At 33.2% G+C, this 19,511-nt stretch overlaps 2 protein-coding genes across 4 annotated transcripts in view; one reads left to right on the top strand and one right to left on the bottom strand.

Moving 5' to 3' along the window:
• Positions 1-12,166, top strand: part of tmem163b (transmembrane protein 163b) — a 35,853-nt gene extending 23,687 nt beyond the window's left edge. For both annotated transcript variants that reach the window (XM_084415621.1, XM_084415620.1), the window contains exons 6-8: positions 4,050-4,161; positions 6,234-6,375; positions 10,205-12,166. In XM_084415621.1, coding sequence (XP_084271747.1) covers positions 4,050-4,161; positions 6,234-6,375; positions 10,205-10,265 — 315 coding nt within the window. In that variant the 3' untranslated portion in view covers positions 10,266-12,166. The remainder of the gene's footprint in view (positions 1-4,049; positions 4,162-6,233; positions 6,376-10,204) is intronic.
• Positions 12,167-15,154: 2,988 nt separating this feature from the next.
• mgat5 (alpha-1,6-mannosylglycoprotein 6-beta-N-acetylglucosaminyltransferase) overlaps positions 15,155-19,511 on the bottom strand; it is a 64,801-nt gene continuing 60,444 nt past the window's right edge. For both annotated transcript variants that reach the window (XM_084415617.1, XM_084415618.1), the window contains exons 13-17: positions 18,710-18,856; positions 18,514-18,630; positions 17,016-17,090; positions 16,699-16,856; positions 15,155-15,504 (exon numbers count right to left, since the gene is read on the bottom strand). In XM_084415617.1, the coding sequence (XP_084271743.1) occupies positions 15,306-15,504; positions 16,699-16,856; positions 17,016-17,090; positions 18,514-18,630; positions 18,710-18,856 (696 nt within the window). In that variant the 3' untranslated portion in view covers positions 15,155-15,305. The remainder of the gene's footprint in view (positions 15,505-16,698; positions 16,857-17,015; positions 17,091-18,513; positions 18,631-18,709; positions 18,857-19,511) is intronic.

Raw genomic sequence — 19,511 nt, 5'->3', positions numbered from 1 at the left:
AGTCATTTATAGTATGTGCTTTACTTAGATTATCTAAGTAATTTATACTGTAGCATGTCAGATGTTAAGCATCATGTGAATGCAAAGACCTCAATACTTGGTAGACAATACACAATGACGGTAACATTTGATGGATCGTTTTTGTGTTTGAATGTGTCATTTTGAGCTGAAAATGTACTCAAAATGTCACAAAATGTCAAGTTACTAATCCTGACAACAAAAGCAATGATAAAACAGTGTAAATACAGCTGGAAACCAGTGAAAAATTAACCTCATTAATTATTCAAGGTCCAGTGCATGATGGGAACCCCAGTATCAGAAAAGTTGAGTAATTTTTACTTAATTTTATTGAGTTGATATTTATGCTTTCATTTCTACTCGCTTGAATTAAGTACTGATATGGAATTTACTTCGTTTTTTAAATTCTTGCCTGAACTAACTTTTTCATGTAAATTACATTGTTTTTTTTCAGTAGTATTTACTTCACCAAAAAATCATTTTTTACAGTGTACTTCCCAAGTTAATTGATCACTACCACATTAAAGTTTGTATTATAAGTTTTCTGAAATGTTGTTTAGTAAGCAAATAAGGCATTATCAGGTTCAAAATTCTCGTTTTCGTTCTGTTGACATATTTGAGTTGAAGGTTTTTACTGAGGGGATTTTGAATATCTCTTTTTATCACTCCATAAATCAGAAATATTGTCAGCTGCCAGAAATAAAACACATTTTCACCATGTTTTTAGGAATAAAATGTTGTGTAAAATTAGGCAAATGATATATGACCGAACCTTCAGAATATAGATAGGAATAAAACTGTAAAGTTTGCTCTATTCGAGTGAAATGTAGATAACTCGTTTTTAAAGATTTGTATTGTAATTGTTTTATTACACTTTATCTTTTCGCATCTGTAGATTTCAAACACTTAAATGAATATTTTGGATGTTTTCTTTCCAATAGTCTAAAAGAAGACACGTTATGGAAGGCCAAATGGCTTAAAATCTCAAAATTGTCAAAATTTGGAAAACCCATTTGAACTCTTGTGCTTTTAACATCTCGTAAATGTTTGTTTTAATTTTGGTGTTGGTATTGGACCTAGGCAATTTTGCACAGCACTTTAAATGTGCTTTATAAATAAATTAAACTCGAAACTTGAAAATCTCTGCCTGTAGACAAAATAAATTAAACATCTCGCATAAATGGACTGTTCACATTCTCTAGGCAGCTACATCTGCGAAAGTGATGAAAACGACACAAAAATATAGCCAAACTGCAATTATTAGAGGCACATAACCATAAAAAAAAAAAAAAAATAAGAGTGCGACTGCTACCAAATCCCTGGTTTCTCTCGCTGAGATGGATGATCAGAGATTTTCAGAGAGAGACATTGTGGGATGTTTGTGGGCAGGCAGACAAGGCCTGTGATGAATGCGAGGGCACGAGGTCGTTTTTAACCCCGTCAGGGAGAGTTAGAGTTGTTCGACACTGTCCGCGAGACACAAACCTCATTGTTTTCTGCTTTCTTCACCCTCCTGACATCAATATTGATGAGGTTCTCTCGCCAGAAGATCCATCATACCGTTTTATGTGATGCATTGACTGACCGTTTGTGTGTGTGCGTGTGTTTGACGTTATGTTTGATGGTGGGAACCTTGCATCGTTGCATTTTTTCACGTCTGCAAGGCCAGCAGTGCAAATTTAATGATTCTTCTTAGGCTGAGAAAGCAACTCTGTTCATCTTGTTTTTGCATCCTTTTATTGACTCTGTGCTCCTTATTGCCATTCATATTGCTTTCTAACATATTCATAGGTGCTTCTCATACTAGTTTTGCAGTGTATGCATACTATAATTACTTGCATGCATTGAATACTCAGATTTGGACTTAGCACACCATTTACAGTGCACTGTGAAGTATGTAATATGTACTGAAACTGAAATATGCAGCAATAGACATCAGACAGTATTATGCGATTATCACCAAAAGACTGGATTACCTTGCATGTTTAATTCAGCAAGTGTGCACTTAATGAGGTCATGACAATAATTTAGTATGCTACTGTTTGAAATGTTTACTGTTGCATACTGTTTTTTTATGTAAAACAGTAAAACAGTATTGTATGTAGTATATGCAGTTTTGGCGTGCATGAAAATGTGGCAACAATTTAGTATGCTACAGTTTGAAATGTTTATCGTAGCATACTGCATTCTGTTGTTTTATACAGGAAACAGTATTCAAGTTTTCCATTCTAAACATAACCCATAACTTTGACTATGTTTGGAATAATAGTGTACTACTTACTGCATATTGCGCAGTATACCGCATACTGATACAGTATGTATTATGCAGTAATAGACTTCAGCGAACTTAATTGTCAAAAAAATCCCATTACTGTGCATGTTTATTACTTGTGTAATTTCTTTTGCTATTTTATGCGAGTAATAATGTCACAACTTAGTATGCTACAGTTTGAAATGTTTACTATTGCGTACTGCATACTGTTTTAAATAAGAAACAAACAGTACTCTATTTTAAACATAGGCCACAACTTTTGCTGTTCAGAATACTAGCATACTACATACTGCGCAGTATATACTGTAACCATATTTTAGAGTACACAATATTATTGTTAAACCTCATTACTGTGCATGTTTACTGCTGCAAATGTACAGTATGCAATTTTTTATGTGAGGAATAATGTCACAACTTAGTATGCTACAGTTTGAAAATGTTTACTGTTGCGTACTGCATTCTGTTTTTAAATAAGAAACAAATAGCGCTCTATTTTAAACATAGCCCACAACTTTTGCTGTTCAGAATACTAGCATACTACATACTGCGCAGTATATAAAGTAACCATATTTTAGAGTACACGATATTATTGTTAAACCTCATTACTGTGCATCTTTACTGCAGCAAATGTACAGAATGCAATTTTTTATGTGAGGAATAATGTCACAATATAGTATGCTACAATTGTTTATTGTTGCATACTTTATAGTTTTTAAATAAGAAACAAACAGTATATAGTATAATATTCTGAACATAGCCCACAGCTTTTGCTATGTTCAGAATACTAGCATACTACTTACTGCTACATTTTTAAATGTTTACTGTTGCATACTGTTTTTATGTAGTAAGAAACACTTCAAATTACGGTAGACTACTACGTAGTACATACTGCATACTAGACAGTATATACTGTTTTTATGTAGTAAGAAACACTTCAAATTACGGTAGAATAATACATAGTACATACCGCATACTAGACAGTATATACTGTTTTTATGTAGTAAGAAACACTTCAAATTACGGTAGAATACTACGTAGTACATACCGCATACTTGACAGTATATACTGATTTTATGTAGTAAGAAACACTTCAAAGTACGGTAGAATACTACGTAGTACATACCGCATACTAGACAGTATATACTGTTTTTATGTAGTAAGAAACACTTCAAATTACGGTAGAATACTACGTAGTACATACCGCATACTTGACAGTATATACTGTTTTTATGTAGTAAGAAACACTTCAAATTACGGTAGAATACTACGTAGTACATACCGCATACTTGACAGTATATACTGTTTTTATGTAGTAAACACTTCAAATTACGGTAGAATACTACATACTGCATACTAGACAATACTGTTTTTATGTAGTAAGAAACACTTACTACACACAGTAGAAATACTTACAACACACAGTAGTACGCTACATTATTATCAGAACATTTGGCTACCAGCATGTTAAGTTCAGTGAGTGCACTGCATACTATACACTGCAGAAGTAGTAAGGATAGTATGGTAGTATATGGTAGAAATGTTTCCTGTTACCCATTACCAAATAATACGCCGTATATATTTCAATTTCTAGTCAGCAGTACACTGATATTCCATTCTTATCGCAGCTCTTTTCCCCCTCCTCCCTTGATTTCCTCTAGAGTCTGCCATATAAATTGCTGTTGTATAAAACACTGCACTTGACCCTTGAACGTCGCGTCTCGCTCAGTATGATAATGTCTCTCTCTTTCTCTTCCCCCAGGATGACTTCCTGTACAGCGTATCGGTTATCAGCGGAGTGGTGTGCACCATTCTGTCCATCTGTAAGTTCATGCTGGGGAAAGTCCTCACCAGCAGGGCCCTCATCACTGATGGTACGTTTCCCCGGAAACCCACCAGGTTACCGTGGTGATGGCCAGCCGGATTTATTATTCACAGTGCCTTGGCAACGTGTCTGATCTTATTTCACCTCAGCTCCTCCCTTTTTAACTTCTGACGGGCTGGAAGGAGCAGGATTTTACATGTGACTATATATTGGCTTAAAAACTAATTTGATCAACTCCCAAAAAGATTTAATTCCCACTGAATTTTACATTAAATACATTACGTTTACACTTAATACATCACATTACGGACATATTTTTGATTTTTTTTTTTTCATATACTGAAAGGTGGAAAGATAGTCGAGCTCCAAAATGACAACAAATATGTTTTTATGACTTCAGACAACATTATTACAAACACAACTCACACATCACATGGGTATCTTTTATGGAGGTTTTATGGCATTTTTATTTGGAAAAAAAAAAAACACTGAAAAATAAAATGCGACAGATGAGTAGATAGACAGATAAGCAGATGGGAGTGCAGAGACAGACATATATATAGACAGATACGCACAGATGGACACACACAAACACACTCACATATACACACACACACACACACACACACACACACACACACACACACACGGTTAAAATGAAATCACAGGGCTTGTTGAGAAGATGTGTGCTATTACTTTTATAACAGACCAAACTTTTAATTTTTGTAATCGAAATTACACATACAGTGCAATGCATAAGTTAATACACCCATGCTAAAGTTGACTAAAAAGAGGAATACAAAATAATCTTTTGGAAATTGAACTTAATGCCTTAATTTAAAAAAAGAGGAAAAATCCAACCTTTAAGGACACCAATTTACTTTGTGAATGAATAATGTATCGTAAATAAATAAATGTTCTTCCTTAAAATACATGGTGCATAAGTTAGTACACCCCTATGTTAAATTCCCATAGAGGCAGGCAGATTTTTATTTTTAAAGGCCAGTTACTTAATTGATCCAGGATACTATGCATCCTGATAAAGTTCCCTTGGCCTTTGGAATTAAAATAGCCCCACATCATCACATAGCCTTCACCATACCTAGAGACTGGCATGGTTTTATTTCAGTTAGCCTAAAAGCTAGTTTGATGCTAGTTTTGATGGAATTTAACATAGGGGTGTACTAACTTATGCACCATGTATTTTAAGGAAGAACATTTATTTATTTACGATACATTATTCATTCACAAAGAAAATTGGTGTCCTTAAAGGTTGGATTTTTCCTAATTTTTTAAATTAAGGCATTAAGTTCAATTTCCAAAATATGATTTTTTATTCCTCTTTTTAGTCAACTTTAGCATGGGTGTATTAACTTATGCATTGCACTGTATACACAAAAAAACTGGTGTATGATTTACTTTGAAACTAATTTCCCTCAGAAATTGCTAGTTATTTTCACAAATAATTTTAAACACATTGAATTAAATGTGAAATTTTGAAGTAGAAAATGGAAATGTATTTTTATGTAAAACATCCTCCAATAATCTGCATTTACAACTTCGAAAAAGCAGTTCTCTTTTAACTTTAAATAGTGTACAATATTTGGTAACACTTTATTTTACAGTGTCCTTGTTATACGTTACAGGTAGTTACTGTAGTAATAACTATAAATTATGCATAATAACATGTAACTAACCCTAAACCAACCCCTATTCCTAACCCTATAGTTATTATGACTCTTATTACTCTCATATTCTTTAATATGCCACACACACAGAGTGTGACAGTAATTGCTAATGTCAAACACTCTATGTGCATCAACCATCTCAGTAGCACAAACACACACCCATCGTGGAACCAGTGAATCGTACACAAGATAAACACGTGAAACTCACCAGCTGTCCAAACATCCAGGACTGCTGCTAGTTATCAGATGACTGATCATCTTATTACAGAATGTTAAGAAGATTTATAATCTGTAAAGATGAAGAATCATTTTGTTTAATAGCAAGTTTTGCAAAAAAAAGAAGAAAATTGTAGAACACAAAAGAATAGATTTAGCAGAATGTTCACGCTGCTCTTTCTGATATTTTTACATTGACGTAATTATTCGTTTTCAGGTTTTAACTCCCTAGTCGGAGGCGTCATGGGATTCTCCATCCTAATCAGCGCCGAGGTGTTCAAACACGAACCCAGTGTCTGGTTCCTGGACGGGACCATGGGGGTTCTGATCGGACTGATCATTCTCGCCTACGGAGTCAAGTAAGAGTCCCAATCAAACTCAAATATGAAACTTTAAGGTGCACTAAGTACATTTTGAGTAGTTTTTATGTGTAAAAAAAATGGAAATGTTACTTTAACATTTAAAGTTTCAACCATAAAAGACAAAAAAAACTAAAAAACAACAACATTGTGTCACTCCCAAGAGATTCGTTCTTGTAGCTAGTTTACTGAAAAGTAACACAACAAAGGTGTTGTGCGGGCCTGGAAATGCAAACTTGTATTTTCATTTTGGTTTCAAAGCGCAAGTTTTTGAAAACGATACCGACATCGTCTCCATGTAAACAAAAAAAAACGCAAATTCGTATTATGTGTTCAGTCTATACAGTTGTGGTCAGAATTATTGGTAAATATGATCAAAGATGGCTGTAAAAATAAATCTGCATTGTTTATCCTTTTGATCTTTCATTCAAAGAAATTCGCAAAAATCGAAAAAGTAAAAGAATTGAAAGTGAGTTTTTTTTAGTACATCGTTGTCGTGTAAACGTACCCATAGTCATACACAAACCATGGTTATTATCGTTAAATTAAACTAAAACTACAAAACATTTTTTTTACTTTAAATAAAATAAACATTAACTGAAATAAAATATAAAATACTTAAACTTTTCGTTTAGTTGAAGTACCAAAATAACTAAAGTAAATAAACTACAACTAAAAAACGTTTACGTTTTTAGTTTTAGTAAGTTTAGTTTTGCTAAAAACCATTTAAAAAAACAAAAACAACAGCAAAAACTTTAAACTTTAAAGTTAAAATGAAAACTGAAACAAAAATAAATATATACAGTGCAATGCATAAGTGAATACACCCATGCTAAAGTTGACTAAAAAGAGGAATAAAAAAATCATATTTTGGAAATTGAACTTAATGCCTTAATTTAAAAAATTAGGAAAAATCCAACCTTTAAGGACACCAATTTTCTTTGTGAATGAATAATGTATCGTAAATAAATAAATGTTCTTCCTTAAAATACATGGTGCATAAGTGAGTACACCCCTATGTTAAATTCCCATAGAGGCAGGCAGATTTTTATTTTTAAGTATTTTTTTTTAAAAAAAATTTAGGATACTATGCATCCTGATAAAGTTCCCTTGGCCTTTGGAATTAAAATAGCCCCACATCATCACATAGCCTTCACCATACCTAGAGATTGGCATGGTTTTATTTCAGTTAGCCTAAAAGCTAGTTTGATTTGCATTGAGAGATGATCTTATGGAAAGTACCCCATGCCAATCTCTAGGTATGGTGAAGGCTATGTGATGATGTGGGGCTATTTTAATAAAAAAAAATACTTAAAAATAAAAATCTGCCTGCCTCTATGGGAATTTAACATAGGGGTGTACTCACTTATGCACCATGTATTTTAAGGAAGAACATTTATTTATTTACGATACATTATTCATTCACAAAGAAAATTGGTGTCCTTAAAGGTTGGATTTTTCCTAATTTTTTAAATTAAGGCATTAAGTTCAATTTCCAAAATATGATTTTTTATTCCTCTTTTTAGTCAACTTTAGCATGGGTGTATTCACTTATGCATTGCACTGTATATAAATAGTAGGTATATATAATTATACACCAATGACATCAGTACAAACATTGTGCCGTGTTTGTTCACTATAGCACAAAGCTGTCTCATAAACAGTCATTTAATAATGTTCTCGCTCACTTGAGGGATTCATGCGTGACTGTTAGTCTTTGGTGCAACTGTAAATATGCCGAAGGGTTTAACTAAAGCCTCTGAAAGGGACACTAATTATGTAGCATTTTGCTGGTTAAATAGCACACGATGCTCTCTAACACAATTTCAAGCGAATATTATAATATCACTAGCCTAGAGAGCGTAATTAGCGTTTGACTCATTGTAATGGAAATGAAGACGTAACACGCACATACACACAAAACATTCGGGGAATTGTTTGCAAAGCCCAACCGTAACATCACCTGGAACATTTCCCACTGAAAATCGAACGGCACATGACTTGTTGACAGAACTTTAAGTGCAAATGTAAATCTATAAGCTGTAAAGTTCCACCTGCCCAAAAGCACACAGTGTTCCAGTAAGCAAAGGTCATTTCGTTTAAAGTGACAGGCTCGTCCTTGAGAGGTTATGAAGTCGAACGCTGTACCTGCTGAGTTTAGCCTTGTCATTGTGGCCTACAGGCCAATAGGTGTTCTATTTACTCTTTATTTATGTATTTGAAATATAAATATTTAATATACATTTTCTAACCAATTGTATTAGTTTTAACACAAAATATGTCAGTCATACATAAATGAAAGATTTCTGTAATAGTACTAATAAACTGAATGTGTTTTAATGCACAATAACCCGGTTCATATATTTATCTTCAATAAATCCAATTTGTTTCAATCTCATACATTTGAACTAATCCAATACTGTAAATTGCTTGTTCCACGTCTAGCCATATTTGAACTGTTTACACTTTTTAATAAATGTAATTGTTTTCACAAGGAACATTTATGCTGATTCTAAGCAATTTGAATAAATGCATTTTAAATAAAATCAAATAGATGGAAAGTGTATAATAAACTATGGTACGATTTATTTATTTTTGTTGAATTTTTTTTTACCTATTTCATTAATGTGTCACTGATAAATATGTATCACATTAAGTTTATTAGTGCGTTTATGTTCAAAACTGAGTAATCCAAATGGACGGAAATGTTATAGGCTATTCAAATACATAAATCTTAAATTTAATATCATGTCTTGAGGCCTAAATATTAAAATTAACAGGATTTAAATGTTATAAACCATGCAGCTGCAGAAATTATTGTTTTTTACTTTCTAATTTTTAAATTCAACATGCAATTTCAATTTCTCATTTTTACATCCAAATAGAAATTTTAATAAAATTTCACAATAGAAAAGCCAAGCATATGATAGAAAATGAAGTATGAACCGCTCTGAACGTGCACAATTTGAAGTTATGTCGAAACAATTTTACTAAAATGTCCATTTAATAAATTGAAGAGGTGTTTAAATGGAATTTTTTTAGATGCTAAATAAAATTTCATGTGAAAATGTTTTTTAGCTAAACCAACTTTGTTGAAACGTCAATTTTTTTCTTTGTTAAAACATGCTAATTGTCCACATGAACACTGAAGTGTAATATTATTTAAAGGGATATTTCACCGCTGGAAAGATGAATGAGTATTTAAATTGGGTCATTTATGTAGTAGAAATATGAAATTATTTTAGAGGTTGGTGCCTTCTAGACTGAGAAAAGCCAGAAAATGTATTTTTGGCTCATGTGGATGAAAGACAACAACTCCCAGAATGCACTTGCTTCGCTGCCCTACGAGGCCACGCCTACCGCGTACAGAAGCCAGTATCGGAAGAAATGATACAACTAGGCTACTAGTCGACTCGAAACTGAAAAGACGCCGTTTTATCGTGAGATCCCCCTATGGGCGGGTTGAAGACATGCGGAACGAGCTCCTCCTACTGGCTGTAGTCTCTCGCCTCTGGACAAAAAAGCCTCAGATGACGCTAAATTACGATTTTTGCGTCATCTGAGTTTTTTTTCCAGACACACAATACAGAAATCTCTCGTCTTAGCGGGACATGAGGGAGGGGAGCACGGTCATTCGAAAATACTACCGGGTTTCTACTGATACAAAGCTTAATGCTAAATGCTAATCGGTGAAGTATCCCTTTAATATTGCAATATGCGTATACGCTAATCACCAGGCCATGGCTCTGACCTCTAAACTTACTACGTTTGTTTCTGGTCTGACATGAAAATGAGTGAACTTATGCATTTCTTCCTCTTTCTTCATCAGGTTGTTAAAGGACATGGTCCCGCGCGTCAGGCAGACGAGAAATTACGAGCGCTTCGAGTAGGATTCTGAGTCTGGACAACTCAACACACATAAACACTCTTGTGGAGATTTTGTGGGAAAACACAACACACACACACATTTTTCCTTGCCTCAGGGCAAACGCAACCACAAACTCCCCCTGTAAATATGGATTTGAAAGGGAAAACTGACAATTACATATATAAAATGTGTATTATTGTATCGTTCGAGCAGGCAATGAGCCGTGGAGCTGAAACAAGGCGACTCAGAATGTGGCAACCAATTTGATATTTAAAACCCAGAATCACATTCCGTTAACCGTCTCTGAAAAGGATTTATGGGTATTCGTAATCGCCTCGGGGCGAGATTTATTTTAGGTATGATTTGCGCAGATTATCAAAAAGGAATTTTTTTTTAACATCTTCAACCAATCAGGTTATAGGGAGAGGGAGAGTTTTATCAGGTAAACTTAACATAGATTGTCTTTTTTGATTAGTTTGTTTTAAGTATTTATTTTAGCTTGTTTTTAGTCTTGTTTTGAAGACTTAGTTTTTAGCATTCAATGAACTAAATAAATAAACAAGGAATCATTAGTTGTCTAACATACAATTTCCCAAAAAAATTTACTTTTACATTCAAACTTAGATTTCAATCACATTTCACAATAGAAAAGCCAAACATATGATACAAAAAGAAGTGTAATTCATTCTGAAAGTGCACAAATTTATGCCAAAATAATTGAGCTAAAATGTCAAATTAATAAATTGAAAGAGGTTGTGAAACTACATTTTTGTAGATATTAAAAATGGCTCAGAGTTTTTCCTTCATGTTGTTAAAACTTAAAATTTGTTTCGTTTTTTCTTGTTAAAACGTGCCATCTGATCGTCTACATGGACTTATGTATACTATAACTCAACAAAACAGGGCATTTTCATATCTAATACTTTAAAATCTATTGTAACATACTCGTCAATGTCATAATACATGAAGAAACTTTCAATACTTAAAGAGCACTAGTCTACAAATCAACTGCTGTCATTAGAATGAAAACGTGCCGTTTTTGAAACGCTTCATTTGCTAGAATATTGTCATTTCATCTTTCACACTCCATTGAAACAGTAAAGTTCTGTGCGGTTCAGTTGCTAAAGCTTAATCCAGCCTCGCGTTTAGCTTTTGGTGAAACTTGTAATTATTAAACGGCGCACAAACGCGCTTAACGTTACGTTACTCGCAGTAACAAAGCCTTAAGACTTGACCCTTCATGATGTGAACTTAGAAGTTCTGAAGTATTACATAGACTGTTTTGCCTTGAAACTTGGCTATTTAAATGTGTATTTGGGACAAGCCAAGTTTCTAAGCATTTTATGTAGCAATTAGCTAATATATCGGAGCTCCGCGGAGCAGATGGACGTAACAGTGCCGTCACAGCCAGTCAGATTAGATATGTGGTATACAGTGGCAGTTCGTAGTTGGATTGTAGGTGAAAAGCACATTTCTGCTTTAACGTTTGCTTTTGGAGAACTGTTTTTCAGGCGAATTTACCGCCCTGTTCTTTATTGACATTTTAAACACCTTGAGCCCTTGTCAGAGGTACTAGTCACAAGCACACGCCCCAGCAAATGGGACTTTTTTCCTTCGCACAGTTTCTAAAACCACACGTAGAAGTGTGCCGGGGACTTCAAACAGAGACCCAAAAATAATGAGCCGAGATTGGGGGCCATCGTTTCGTTTAAGACTGAATTCACATCACTCCGAACAAATGCAGGCAAAAGCCGATGTTAATCCACGCCGGGGCGTCGTGGAATCCGAATGTCATGTGAAATATGAATGTATATACAACTATGTTGCTGTGGAGTATGTATATTTACACAGAAATGTCTGTTGTCACAGAAAAAAAGTTTATTTGAAAAATAAAGATATATCCTACTGATTCCTCAATCAATGAAAAACAAACGATCAGTTTATTTTTTGAATGTCTTTAAATCTTCCATCACCCCCCCCCCCACCCCCACCCCCACACAAATAATAACAAGTAACACAATTTAATAACAGTTTACAAATTAGTCTGATGTGTGAATGCATTTCAGTTTAAAACAAAATAAAAGTGACTTATTAACAGCAAAGTAAACCAGAACAATTGTAAAAAAAAAAAAAAAATTAATAATTGGTTCCATTCATAATTTGGGTTTCATTCCAATTTTTTCCAATACACATGCAGGTAAGAATTACTGGCCACGATTTTCAATAAACTAATCTAATATCTTAAAACGTTTGAGACGGTCATTAATATGAAGACCATAGCTACAGCTAAGCTGTACAAACACTTTTGAAACGGTGGCATCCTTCATACTGTAAACCAAATGTTAGTCAACAAGATATATTTGTTTGATTGCGTGATTTTACGTGATTTTGCGTGTCAACAACCACCAAACGTTTGGCAAAACTATTGTATGCTAAATGCCGACTCTACTTCAGCTATTCAACTACTATTTCGGCTTTTAGCTAGCTAGCATTACGCCTTCAACGTTTTTTATTTCATAAAAGAAAACAAACCAGACAGTTCTAGTAACCATCAGAAGGCACATCATGTAACGAGAGGAAACAGACCATCGTTCTTGGCTGAAGACCATCGTTTTACGTACAAACGTGTAGATTTCGACAAAGAGCAGAAACGCAAACGTAAATCTATCGTATAAGTTAGAGTGGAAAACTAGAAGAGACCCATCTATATTTACAAATGTGCAAATGTTTACAGAAATCATACATTGGATAAAAACATCAAATGAGGTTTTTGCTGGCTTTTGCAATTAAACTTTGTTCGCAATGTTTGTCCAGAGTATCGACAATAAAGGGAATTATGATATGCTTTGCTGTACTATTTTCATATATAACGTTAAGTACAATTTAACAGCTTTACGTTTTATGGTTTTCAATGATTTTTTAAAACAAAACATGATTTAGCTCTTTTGCGACAGACTCTGGACAAGCATATGCGCTTACATTTAAATTAGTCTGATAAATAATATTTCCCTCTATAAAGAATTTTCTCTTCTATAAATAGTCACATAAAAATCAACAGGCAGAGATAAAGATCTGTATACAAAATAAATTAAAAAACAAACTTTAAAACAGTTTTACAGTGTGTTGTAATATCTGGTGTCAAATCTTCGCTATAGTGCATTTTCATTCCAAAACACAAATAAGTAATAATTTTGATGTGTTTTTTTTTTTTTTCAGGCAAATTCAAGAATATAGACATTTTAAAAAAACAAATAAAAACCTAGGCGGCCAATCTGTTTTTAACACAAAGTAAAAAAACAAAAAGAAGAAAAAGAGAAACGTATTCTATCCAAGTAATGTACACTTAGCTTTTATACAGATATATTTTTCTTTATACAAATTAAGATAAAATTTTATAGAAATATCTGGGTATTTACTTTATCCACATATATTTGGGGTAAACTGAGCCGCTTTTTGGCATGCAACTCCTTAGTAGCAAAAAGTGACCCAATTTAGTCGAACTCAATCGGCTTCCTTAAAGGCACACTATGTAATTTTTCGCCACTAGAGGTCGTTTATTCGAAACAAAGGCGTGGCTTGATGACGCCTCGATTTGGCGGAATCATCTTTATGGATTTATTAACGTTACGAGGCCGCTGGAGCGATTGCTAATGAGAGACACGAGAGCACGAGAGCAGTGGAGCTTTTATTACGCAGTGAGCTAGATCGATATAAGGCATGGTAAACATGGTAATCGCGGTAAATCAAGAAAACGAGATTTAAACAATAAGACTAACTGTGTTGAGCTGTATAACAATGATTCGTTTCTGTCGATGAATGCATCCAAACAGTTTCTCACCCGTCTAATAAAACACATAATATATTAAAGCGTCTTTGGTGTTATTTTCTACAAAATAAAAGCGGAAATCGAGGGTAACGCGGGTATGATGTCATTGATAGGCGACGCACGGACACTGTTCTTGTCCTGGTTAAAACTGCTTATTTCTCTGGATTTAAACATTCTTAGAAGCATTTGGGATAACGCAAGTACACAAATCAACAAAATATATAACTTTGTTCTAGCGGTTTTTGGATATTTTGATCCAAAAATCTTACATAGTGTGCCTTTAACAGTTAGTTCGGTCAACCGGTTTGTGTTCTAATTTATACTGGCTGGTTTGCGATGTGTGTGTGTCACTAAAATATCTTACCTGGCAGTTCTCTGGTGCAGTACTGCGATATTTACCGTGGATAGTGACCAACACTGGAAACTCCCAGTGTTAGCATGTGCTGTTACAAGTTGCCGTTTGCATCACAGGAAATAAACTACCATGCAGAATATAGCGGTACGTCTCAGCGCCTGTTATTTACATGTGAACGCGTCATTTCACAGAGCCAGTAAGTGGAGTGTCCGTTACAGTGTTAAACTGGGGAAGTTTCTTCACAAGTCCGCTTCCCCATGACTTTAAAACAACAACCGTACTCGCAACACACAAACACGCGCACACACACACTGCAAGTGTCAGTCTTCAAAAGAATGAAGTTCAGTCAAAGAGTCAGTCGTCAGACTAGGAAAATTGGTCCAATGATGAAAGTCAGTTTTTCAGAGAGAGAAGAAAAACAGAACGTAAAAGAAAAACAGCAGAACGATAAACCGGGGTAATAAGTGTCACTACAGTGTTTCCTCCATGCCTGCAGGTGGCAGTGTAGAGTTCTGATTCCCTCCACTCCGCTTCAAGTATGTCAGGCAGAAACTTGTTCAAGTTCGCGCAAAAAATAAATCCAGCAAAAAAACAACAAAAAAAAGGGTTTCTCCTCTCTCCATCCGTCGTTATTTCGGCAAGATCGTTTTCTCTTAGCCGAGAGCTGCCGCACTCCAGCGTTTCACTTCCAGACGTCTCCGTTCGCTCGTGTACAGGAATGAAACAAGAGTTGAACTACTCCGATTTCTTTATTCGCATCACCGCACATTAAAACACTGGCACTGTCCGCATTGCACTATGTAACAGTCCGGTCCTGTCCAGTACGGCGGGTTTCGAACACTGCCTGGTTGGTCGTACGGGGTTGCCGAAGCGTGTGTGTGTTATAAGCAGTCCTTGCACAACGCCACCTGGCCTTTCATGTAGTCTCTGCAGGGACAGATGCGCGTGAGGGACTGATGAGCCCCGGCGCAGCTGAACAGCAGCAAGTCGGACTGGAACACGCAATGCCGCGCTGATTCACTGTAGGCGGGGACTACGATATCACTGGCGGACTCCACCGTCTTACACTCCACGCCATACCTGCCAGCAAGAAATGGAGAGAGAGAACGTTTGAAGATATGAAACGCCAATAAGTACAGTGCCATGGTTTTTAGCCAGACGCCATGGTAACGGCGTGGTGTTTTAGACGTGCAGCAAGATTATTCCATGTTTAATTTGGACATTGTATGCGGCAATACCATGTTTTTATGTGCCATAGTAATAACATGGTGCTATTTGAAGGTCTTACAGAACCATGATATTATCATTTTTTAATTAATGCGAAATAAATGAAAATCTAATAAAAATATGCATATCATATTTATAATTAAATATGAAAATATTCAAAATTTAAATATATAATAAATATGTATTAATATGTTAAGAACATTAAAATACATATTTAAAATATAAAAAATATTCATGGAAAATGAAGGAAAACAAAGTAAATATGCATCTAATAATAATTATATTTAAATATAAAATTTTTATTTTATATATATATATATATTTTTTTTTTATTATATATAATATTTATAATTAAATATAAATATATTTAAAATGTAAACATTATAAAATATATATGATTTAATAAAAATATTTAAAATATGTAAATCACATTCATGATAAATAAAAGCAAACTAAATAAAAAATAACTAATAATATTTATAGTTAAATATTAAAACATAATAAATATTTGAATGTATTATAAAACATATATTAACAAAATTAATATATATATATATATATATATATATATATATATATATATATATATACACACATATACATGTGTGCGCATAAATATCAATATATACATTCTTATGTAATATATATTTAAATCAATTTCCATTATAAAATAATAAAATAAAAATAAATTCTGTGCATTAAAACAATTATAATCATGCACATTAATTTACAAAATAAGACAAATATAGAAATATGCACATGATTAAAAAAATTAAAGGAATTAAATTAATATTCTAAAGAAATATGAGGTTTTTATAATGACACCCAAGTTGTTTAGAAAAGGAGTCAAAATCTGATGCAAATTCTAAGCAAGTCCAACAAATCTCAGCGGGAGCAAATAAACGGATTCTGAATTCATAAATCATATCATATAATCATAAAGCAGACAGTCAATAAAAGCCCTGTGAAATGCAACACTGCCCTCTGCTGTCAGATGGAGAACTGCGGTGTGTGTGTGTGTGTGTGTGTGTGTGTGTGTGTGTGTACCTGGCCAGATCCTTGTCTTTATTGAGATGCTGGAAGAAGGAGGGCTCACAGATCAGCTGCTCTTCCTGACACATCTGTTTGCAGGATTTCCCTGCCGGAGCCAGCTTCACCTGCAAGGTGCTCAGAGGAGGCCACATCACCTGACCGTGACAGAAGTCCTGCACACAGACACCGATCGAGCGTGCGCTCTTTACACCGCAGTCACAGGCATGTCAAGTCTAATGTCATCCCGTGTGTTTTCAGATGAAGTGGAGCACATCACACTCTCACGCGAACACACACACCTTATATTTCCACTAAGATTCAGTCAAAGGTACCTGGTTCTCGATGAAAGCGTTGACGCGCTGTAACATCCCCTCACAGGTGAACTCGTACGGCAGATACGGCTCGATCTGAAGAAAAACAGCAGATGTAACGTGTTGGCATTACTGCCCGCAGAAGTGAGCTAAATATGACATAACTGACATTTCTGATCTCATGAACAGTAGAAATGATTCATAAATAAAGTAAATTGTGCTTAAAAAGTACTATATGTCCTAATTTAGGTAGCTAAGTAAATGTCTGTGTATGCATATGTAACCTGGACATAGTTGAGGGACAAATGTGCTAAAATTGACAGAAACTCAATTGACAAACTCCTTTAAAAATGGCTCATGAATGAAGTAAATAATATTTTTTATTCAACAAATTCAAAGTATTTAGAAATAGGGTGTAGTCTGAAATTATCATAATTAGCTTTACATGATTTTTTTTTTAATGATTAATACAATATATGAATATAGAATTTATTATTAATGTAAAAAAATATTTGTATTCCTATTATAATGCATTATACTATATAAGAAAATATGTAAAATATTATATTATAATAAAAATAATGTATTATTTGTACTGTAAAACAAAATATTAAAATATTGATATACTTAATATAATAAACATTATTATTTTCATTTATTATATTATATTATACTATTCATTTCTAGTACTGAAACATTTCAATATTAATACATATCTTGTTATTCAATGCAAAACAAAAGTAATATATTTACATTATATTTATATTCCTTATATTTATAATAAACATTATTTTTTAGATATTACATTATATAAATTATTTATATTAACATATGTAAAACACTATTAAACTACTATAATGTCAATATAATGTATTATTTGTAATGTAAAACATTTGTAATGTATACTTATATTCCTTATATTTTTAATAAACAATATTTTTATATTATATTATATTATTCACGTTCACTTCTGAGGACTGAAACAAAAATAATATATTGATATTATATATTGATATACTTGTATTCCTTATATTATTATTACTACTATTATTATAATGCATTATTTATAATACAGAAATATCTTAAATTATTATTATATTAATACAGAATTTATTATTCATGATTCACAAAATATTAATTGATATTATGCTTGTATTGCTTAAATTTATAATACAAATTATATTACATTCACGTTCACTTCTGAGGACTGAAGCATGTTTAATTTATGTGATGTTGAATATGTACATTTAGCTTAAGCCTATATTATATTATTATTTCAAATTTCAATATTAATGCTTAATTTATTATTCATAATGTAATAGTAATCGACAATTTTTTATATTATATTATATTCAAGTTCACTTGTAAGGACTAAAACATGTATTTTATGTGATGTTTAATATGTAAATTTAGCTCAAGCCTAAATGAAGTTAGATTTGGGTAAGAATAAGCTCTTATCTGGGAGCGTTTGTGCAGTTTTAGACATACAGAATATCAGAAGGTGCATGTGTGGATGTACCTTCTGACTGAGGATCGCTTTAATGGCGTTCTCCACCTCTGCAGGATCATCTATGTTGACGGTCCAGACGTGCGGCCGTCCGATGTACACCTCAGCATAGGGGTGCTGGGAGGTCAGCTGGGGTCAAAGGTCAAACGGACGTCAAACACGACCGATGACGAACAGCAAAAATGAGAAATGAAGAAGAATGAGGTACCTCTCTGAGCGTGGGCTTGCCCTTGAAGAAATCGGTGTTTTTGCTGCTTTTAGACGGGTCAAACCTTGGGTTCAGGAAAGCGCAGCCATTGGCTATGGCCTCCAGAGGGGCGGGGCCTTCGTACGGAAAGGAAAGCCCGACAAAAAGCTGGAGAAGAAACAGAAGTCTAGTCATTTAAAACATTTTTATTTTACATAATAAATATTACATGAATTAAAGTAACAAAGAATTCACTTTGACTTCTGAGGACTGAAACGTGCAATTCATGTGATGTTTAATGTCAGTAATACAATTTATTATTCATAACCTAAAAATATAAAAATATAATGATATTGTATTTATATTATGTAACAAAAAATTCACTTCTTAGGACTGAAAAAAATAATTAATGAGATGTTTAACACACATTTCAAACCTATATTAAATTATCATATTATTATAAAATTAAGAAAATCATTACCAATAAAAAAATAAAATAAATAAAATAATAATATATATATATATATATATATATATATATATATATATATATATATATATATATATATATATATATACACACACACACACACACACACGTTATACTTAAAATGACTAATTACTATCAATAAAAATAAAATGACCAATTACTATTAATTAGTTATTAAATTGTCATATAATGAGAATTATCAATACTAATAATAATAAGTCCAAATATATTAATTTACTATTATTATTATTATCATATTAATATACAATTTAATTAATGTAAAAATACTTGAATATATTGATATTGCATTATATATAAATATACTGATATAGT

The sequence above is a fragment of the Rutilus rutilus genome, assembly GCF_951802725.1.
Source record: "Rutilus rutilus genome assembly, chromosome: 8".
In the NCBI taxonomy this organism is placed as follows: Eukaryota; Metazoa; Chordata; class Actinopteri; order Cypriniformes; family Leuciscidae; genus Rutilus; species Rutilus rutilus.
This window is presented reverse-complemented; position numbering and strand designations above follow the sequence as displayed.